This window comes from Salvelinus namaycush, chromosome 24 (genome assembly GCF_016432855.1).
Source record: "Salvelinus namaycush isolate Seneca chromosome 24, SaNama_1.0, whole genome shotgun sequence".
NCBI lineage: Eukaryota > Metazoa > Chordata > Actinopteri > Salmoniformes > Salmonidae > Salvelinus > Salvelinus namaycush.
Genome location: NC_052330.1, coordinates 6,354,725 through 6,362,959, shown reverse-complemented (window position 1 = coordinate 6,362,959; position 8,235 = coordinate 6,354,725). Strand labels below are relative to the sequence as shown.

At 41.2% G+C, this 8,235-nt stretch overlaps 1 protein-coding gene across 1 annotated transcript; it reads left to right on the top strand.

The window, feature by feature from the left end:
- Positions 1-319: 319 nt before the first annotated feature.
- On the top strand, positions 320-1,732 carry LOC120019346 (insulinoma-associated protein 1a-like). The gene has a single exon (XM_038962638.1). The coding sequence runs from the start codon at positions 320-322 to the stop codon at positions 1,730-1,732; it is 1,413 nt and encodes a 470-aa protein (XP_038818566.1).
- The last annotated feature ends 6,503 nt before the right edge of the window (positions 1,733-8,235 follow it).

The following is an 8,235-nucleotide window of genomic DNA, read 5'->3' as shown; positions in this document are numbered from 1 at the left end:
TGCAAATCCTCCTACATTTCCACCCGAAACCAAGCCCACCTCTCCACCCTTCCCACCCACTCGCAAATCCATAGGGATCTTGGTTCCATCTGATTGGTTGGGGATGAGGCAACAAGGGGCGAGAACAATGTCATCATGTCTCCTTAAAAAGAGTGCAGCTATGTCGTGGTAAAAGCATCTCGGGAAGAGAACGAATCAATAGCAGGGGACGGTGAAAATCAAAGTGTCAGATGTGTCTGTAATAATAACCTGAACCTGGATTTTATTTCAACATCATCTGTGGGTCCAAAGTGCCTTATTCGTTCCGTCCACCGCAAAAATGCCAAGAGGCTTTTTAGTGAAAAGGAACAAGAAAGCGAACCCTGTGTCTTACAGGGTGCGCTCTGACGAAGAGGAGCAGGGACAACTAATACACGCTTTACAGAGTCCAAAAGACGCACTACAGTCGGAGGCTCTCGCATCCTTCCCTGAGCGCGCAGCAGCAGCATCCGTTTTCTGCGAGGCATCAGCCACAGCAGCGGCACCCGGACATGACGCTAAACCCGTTCAGTTTGGGAACCCGGAGGCATTGTACCAGGTGCTCTACAGCCCCACCCGGCCCGTCAGTAAGGACCATGAACGGGCATATTTTGAGAGAAGTTTAAATCTAGGCTCACCTGTGTCTGCTGAATCCTTTCCCACACCTGCAGCGCTTACCACTCTAGATAATCTCTTTGCCCCAGTGGACCTAAAAATCGGTACCAGTAACAGCAACCGGACCGGGACAACCACGAACCCAATCCCACCCGCTGTCACCGGGAATGGCACCAAAAGGCCTTCGAGCGACACCGAGCGTAAAAACAAGCCTCCATCCAAAAAAAACAAAGCTATCAGGAAACTACACTTCGAAGACGAGATGACCACATCACCCGTGCTTGGCCTCAAAATTAAAGAGGCGCTTGTCGACCAAAAACCCAGACCACAGCCGGCAGCAGGTGACAAACCCCTCGGTGAGTTCGTCTGTCAACTGTGCAGAGAAGCATATGGCAACCCGTTCGCGCTGGCCCAGCACAAGTGCTCCAGGATTGTGAGAGTTGAATACAGATGCCCTGAATGCGATAAGGTGTTCAGCTGCCCGGCGAACCTAGCCTCCCACAGGCGCTGGCACAAACCAAAGCCACAGAATACAGCGTCAATATCTGGCGCGCAAAATATTAAATCCCAGAGTGATAAGATGCCGGCGATTGATAAGGCTGTGTCTGAAGAAATAAAGCTCCGGAGCGAAAGAGACTCACCCAGCCCCGGGCTGTCAGAGTCGGGATCAGTTGGATCAGAGGAGGGTCTCTATGATTGTCATCACTGTGGGAAAAAGTTTAAACGCCAGGCATACCTGAGAAAGCACATCCTATCTCAACATGCCACATCCTCCCACAACACCAGCAGCGAGGACCAGGATGCCTATCCATCATCCCAAAGCGAGGGAAAGCCCAGTGACCAAACTCCAAGCCACGCACCATTGAATCTGAGTTCCTCAGGGTGCCACCTGTGCCCTGTTTGCGGAGAGAACTTCCCCAACAGAGTCAACCAGGAAAGGCATATCCGTCTCCTCCACTCCTCGCAGGTCTACCCATGCAAATATTGCCCTGCCATGTTCTACAGTTCACCGGGACTTACACGGCACATCAACAAATGTCATCCCTCAGAAAACAGGCAGGTGATCCTCCTTCAGATGCCTGTGCGCCCAGCCTGTTGAACCTGTGCCTTTACGCATGGAAGTCATGTGCGTGAAGTTCGACTCCATCATCAGCCTGTGCATTTAATAAAGGTGGATTTTAAATCCTGTTTGGAGCTTGAATTCTATATTTTTCAGACTCATCTTAGTTGATCTAAAGAAAGTAAAGCATTAGACTGTTAACTTATTTTTCTAGTATCTCTGCACAAGTGCTTTTGCATTAGCTTCTAGACCTAAGAAAGGGATATCCTAGCTGTACCGTTGTCATAAAATTGCCTTTTAATTCACAGGCTGGAAATGTATCTATTAGCTTTATTATAGCTTGTGAATCTGTGGACATTCCATTTTAGCTTTGTCTCTGAACATAATACAATTTGAAAGGTTTTCCCTATCCATCAATGCCTTGGATTAGAGCTCTTGTACACACCTGCTGTAAAACTGCCTTAATTTATGTGTCGAATAATGATTGTTTTTAATGTCTTATTTATCATTGGCCAGATATTGTATCATTACTGTTATTTACATACTGTATTGCCAATATACTACAAGTAAACCATCATGATTTTTATTTATTTATTTATTGAACTTATCTTACGTAAATGATTGTTTTGTGTGATTTATGTGTGACTCATTAATGTATTTCTTCATGCCATAGCAAAAGTATCCTTTTTACTTATTTATATCAAGTTTACATAGATACCGAGAATGGTGTATGAGTGAATTAGGCTACAATCTAATGACCTTGAGCTTATAAAACATTCTCTTCAACGCTCTTAAATGCAATCATATTTTTTTCCCTCTGATTGTTTTGTATCTATAAGCTCTTACCGCGTTTGTATGTTTCTGCAGTATTTGCTAAATGTCCAAATAATAAAAGCAAAAAAATCCATATTGTTTGACTAACTTGGACTAATTTATGTTTTCTGACCTGAGCTTAGGTAGGACCTTGCAGCCATAGTGCTGGTGTCAACACCATATTGTAGTGCATGTCACTATTGTCAGTAAGTAAATGGACACAGCCTCGACTTGGTACTGCATGGTCGGTCAGTGAGGGAGCACAGGGCAGTGCAGGTGTTTAGCAGGTGGCTAGACAGACACTTGACTGAGTTTGAAAGGCTCCCCCTCACTACACTGACTTTGTGTCTCAGGCTATCGTCTTCACATAAGAGGCAGCCTCCATTAGCGACATCCCATCGCAGCCTAGCACAGAGCAGACCAACAGGAAGCAGAGATGGCACTACTGCACCAGATAGTGGGGGCGTGTGTATGTTTATTCACTGCATCCCATCAGCACAGCAGAGGATAGTTAGAGAGGATACTGTGCTACTGTAGGTCCTGTCACTACTAGGGCTACTTAAAAGTCACATACATGTTTTAGATATTATCAGACATTTAATTACAATCCACATAATAACTATAAAAGTACATTTCCTAAAGAAAATGTTGGTTTGGTGTCTGTAGCTTGAATGGTTTAAGCGTTACTATAACTGTGGGTTATTATTTTATGCTAATGTTAATAGTTATAATTGATCTAGTTTAGAACATGTTAAAGTTGTTTTAATGTTTGAAGCTGAAATGGTTAAAGAGTAGTAGCATTTAAAATGTCTAACCACTGTCTTCTTGTGGTTGGCATTAAGGTTATTATAGTAAACTAAAGCTGAAATCAAAACTAACACTAATCGTGAAAAAACGATGTAGTAAACTGAAATAAAATAATAAACAAACCTGCTTGAAAAACTAAAACTATATTAAACTATTATCCTTGACTCCAAAACGAACTAAAATCTGGTGTGTAAATGTGGCCAGGAGATAGGAATGTTTCAAATTGGCCTAGTTTGTGAATCACTATCACTGGCTTAAAGGAAAACATTTTCTAGGTAACTAACTTGATTCTTCTTGGATGTACTACTAAAATTAAAAAGCATTGGATTGGTGTAAACATGGGCGAGAGAGATTTTCCTTACACCATGTTTTTTTTTGCACCAGTCTCTGCGCTATTCCTTTTAAATCCAAGTCACATTGAGATTGGGTATGTTCCTGACGCATGCCAGATCTTTCTATGCCTGGATAGGTATTTTACAAATCAGCTAACCACATCATATGTTATAGCAATCTGGTGCCAAACTGCACATTAGATGACATAGCATGCAACCATTGGTTGATGCATGCAACGTCTGAGCAAGGGACCATTACCATTATAATTTAAACCTAACCTATGACCTGACCTATGACCTGACCCATCACCTTATGTATTACTGTTTCCTAGTTGCAAAAAGTGACATCCCGAAAAACACACAACAGACACGAATGGCTTGTAGCCTCCCAGTCATGCTTTCTGTCCCTAACACTACAGTTAAAACTGAAACCAAATAATAAAATACAAATATTTTTATACAACTGAAACTAAATAAAACTAGCAAATCAGGTCTGAAAACAAACTGAAAGTAAACAGAATTTCAAATAAAACTAATAGAAATAAAAACGAATATAAAAACAAAAAACTATAATAACCTTGCTTGGCATTGAATCTATGAAGTTGTATGCTAATTTATGCAAATTAGAATTAGTAATAGTTTATGGAATTTGAGCCGGGATGTTTTAAAATCGTCTAGCTTAATTGGCAGGGGCATTTTGAATAGCTACCATTGTACTCCTATGGTTCTCAAAAAAAAAACATGTTAATTTATGCAAATTTCAAATGGTTTTATTTTAAAAAGGATAAATAGTATAACAATTCTGAATCCAAGCACACTAAGTTGAGTCAGTCTGCACATTTCAACTTTGGTTTGGAGTTGATTGCTTAAAACAGAGGAAATAGGTCTATATTTGTTTTTACCATTTAAATATGGCTGTAGCATAAAAATTATAAAAGTATCACTTTTCAGAAAGCACATTAATAATCATGCAATGACATTGTATTTGGCTTAGTGATACTGAGTATAGTGTTTAAAAAAAGAAAATAAGGGACCTTTTTAACATTGCAACTAAGGGGGTAAGAAAACTGGAGAAAATGGCCCCCTGGTTCAGTGTGTCTTAATAGCTGAGCACGTCTGCACAGCTCACACTACGCTTCACACCTGGGCTGCACCTGGTTCTCCATGGCAACCAGATCTCTGGAGGAGTAGAAAGGTGTGATGGCTGGGCCAGCCACACCCTCACACAGTACCTGCTGCCTGTGATAGAGGCTTACAAGCTGTCAATCACACATATGGCCATTGCCACGGAGTGGCATGGGTCAAGAACTTAAGGCATGGCCCTATTATGGTTGTTTCTAACCTCAGTTTATAAAATGATTAGTCAAAAAAAACTTGCGCTGGATGATAAAAACAGAAAATGTATATATTAAGATCAGGCACCACACTCTAATAAGGATTTTTTTTTAAACTTAATCATGTCACAATCAACTTTTACCAGCTGAATGTAGACACAAATATAATCCGTTTTTGTATTAACAATTTTATGAATTTTTTTATGATCGGATATGCAAATCAGTTTATATTGAATTAAATATGTACATATTTGCATATACAGTTGGCCTAAAACATACATGCTAAGACATGTACGTAAAATGCATTTTGGGAAGAGAATTTGGTCTAGAATAATAAATTGACAACATATCAACAATTCCCTCTAAGCCTGGAGAATATTTCTAAGGATGCAGTGTTGAAGGATAGCCACACGAACTTTGGTGAATGACGATGCTTCCGAAGCTGAGAATAATGAGTTGGCATGTGGGAAGAGCCTCACTATCGGGAAGTGGCAGTTAAAGACAAGTATATTGAATTTAGCAATAGCCATATTTTGACCCAATCACCATCTCTTCAAAGTAATTTCCTACATGTAGTCCAGTTTGCAACATTCTCTATGAAATCGACCATTATGAGTGAATCACTGAGCTTTGATGGATACCAGTCAAAAGTTTGGACACACCTACTCATTCAAGGGTTTTTCTTTATTTTATATAAGACATCAAAACTATGAAATAACACATATGGAATCATGTAGTAACCAAAAAAGTGTTAAACAAATCAAAATATATTTTACATTTGAGATTCTTCAAAGTAGCATATAAAGTAACATATGCTGAGCACTTGTTGGCTGCTTTCCTTCACCCTGCGGTCCAACTCATCCAAAACCATCTCAATTGGGTTGAGGTCGGGTGATTGTGGAGGCCAACACTCTCCTTGGTCAAATATCCCTTACACAGCCTGGAGGTGTGTTTTGGGTCATTGTCCTGTTGAAAGACAAATGATAGTCCCACCAAGCACAAACCAGATGGGATCAAATCAAATCAAATTGTATTGGTCACATACACATGGTTAGCAGATGTTAATGTGAGTGAAGCGAAATGCTTGTCCTTCTAGTTCTGACAGTGCAGTAATATCTAACAAGTAATCTAACAATTCCCCAACAACTACCTAATACACACAAATCTAAAGGGTTGGAATAAGAATATGTACATATAAATATATTAATGAGGGATGACCGAGCGGCATAGGCAAGATACTGTATATACATATGAGATGAATAATGTAAGATATGTAAACATTATTAAAGTGGCATTATTTAAAGTGACTAGTGATCTATTTATTAAAGTGGCCAATGATTCAAGTCTGAATGTAGGCAGCAGCCTCTCTGTGTTAGTCATGGCTGTTTAACAGTCTCGCTGCTAAAACAGCGATGGCGTATCGCTGCAGAATGCTGTGTTAACCATGCTGGTTAAGTGTGCCTTGAATTCTAAATACATCGCAGACAGTGTCACCAGCAAAGCACCCCCACACCGTCACACCTCCTCCTCCATGCTTCACAGTGGGAACCACACATGTGAGATCATCCGTTCACCTACTCTGCATCCTCACAAAGACACTGCGGTTTGAACCAAAAATCTCAAATTTGGACCAATCAGACCAAGGGACAGATTTCCACCGGTCTAATGTCCATTGCTCGTGTTTCTTGGCCCAAGCAAGTCTCTTCTTCTTATTAGTGTCCTTTAATAGTGGTTTCTTTACAGCAATTCGACTATGAAGGCCTGATTCACGCAGTCTCCTCTGAACAGTTGATGTTGAGATGTGTCTGTTACTTGAACTCTGAAGCATTTATTTGGGCTGCAATCTGATGTGCAGTTAACTCTAATGAACTTACCTTCCTTTCCTATGGCGGTCCTCATGAAAGCCAGTTTCATCATAGCGCTTGATGGCTTTTGAGACTGCACTTGAAGAAACTTTCAAAGTTCTTGACATTTTCCGGATTGACTGACCTTCATGTCTTAAAGGCAAAGGTTGGCTACTTTGAAGAATCTCAAATATAAAATATATTTTGATTTGTTCAACACTTTTTTGGTTTCTACATAATTCCATATGTGTTATTACATAGTTTTGATGTCTTCACTATTATTCTACAATGTAGAAAACAAGAAGAAGGTCGTGGCAAAGCGTCACATAATCATACTGAAAATTCTTGGACTCTCTTTAAAAAAAAAAAAACACTGACGAGGAAATGTCCTCAACTGCACTTCACAAACGCCCTGCGGTGACCACAAAGTATGTCCTCACTAAATCACAACACATTCCTTCAGTTCCCCCTGAACCCCAAACCCCACTCCTCACACAGCGACGGCCTGGCCAACAGCCCCCCCCCCCCCACACACACACATACACCTCCTCCCAGTGGGTCTGACAGACAGACAGGTGTAGGGCAGGCAGCTGGGGAGCGGGCCAAAGATAAGAGCTCCAGATAAAGCCTTTCACACAACCATTACAGACCGCTGCTGCACTATAATAGAGCTGTCTGTCGCAGTCTACATCTACACAGAAGAGAGAGAAAAACCTTTGGGGAAAGATAAAACCGTAGCGTTTACAAATAGTTACACGTCTACTATTCAAATATGACAGCTAATCTGATCTCCATTGAAGGAGAGAGGAGTGAGACTGTGTTAATATAACAGGGACATGGAGTATGTGTATCCTGGCACGACTGACTCTGTAATTAAGGAAGGGTTATGTGTCACGGAGCTGAAACCCCAGTCTTGTTTACAATTGCATTGTGTGTTGTCTTTAAGTGTGCATAGCAGAGGCTTCACAGTCCAGCATCCCAAGGCAGTTCTACCCCTCTCTGGTCCTGTTCAAAGACACCTTTATTTTTCTTCTTTGAGCTGACTTGATATCTCACATGAAAGCAACACCGAGTTATTTCATTTAGCTGATGTAATCAGACATCCATCGCGGTGTAATGCGGTTAGCCAGACCTGGGGAGTAGTGTTACATGGTAGGATGTGTTACTGTGTGTGAGGGCATACATGTGGGTGTGTGTATGTGTGGGTGTTTTTTAACCTAACACACACACACACACACACGGTGGTGGAAGTTACACCTGCCCTTTGCTTGTCAGCCACACCCCCAATTTCCTCTCCTCTCTTTTCGATTCACATCCTCCCTCTACTTATCGGCTCCATCCCTCCATCCCTCCTGAAAAAAAGGAAAAGTGAACAGACAGTCTTTCAGCTTAGTCCACAGTACAGCGCGTGC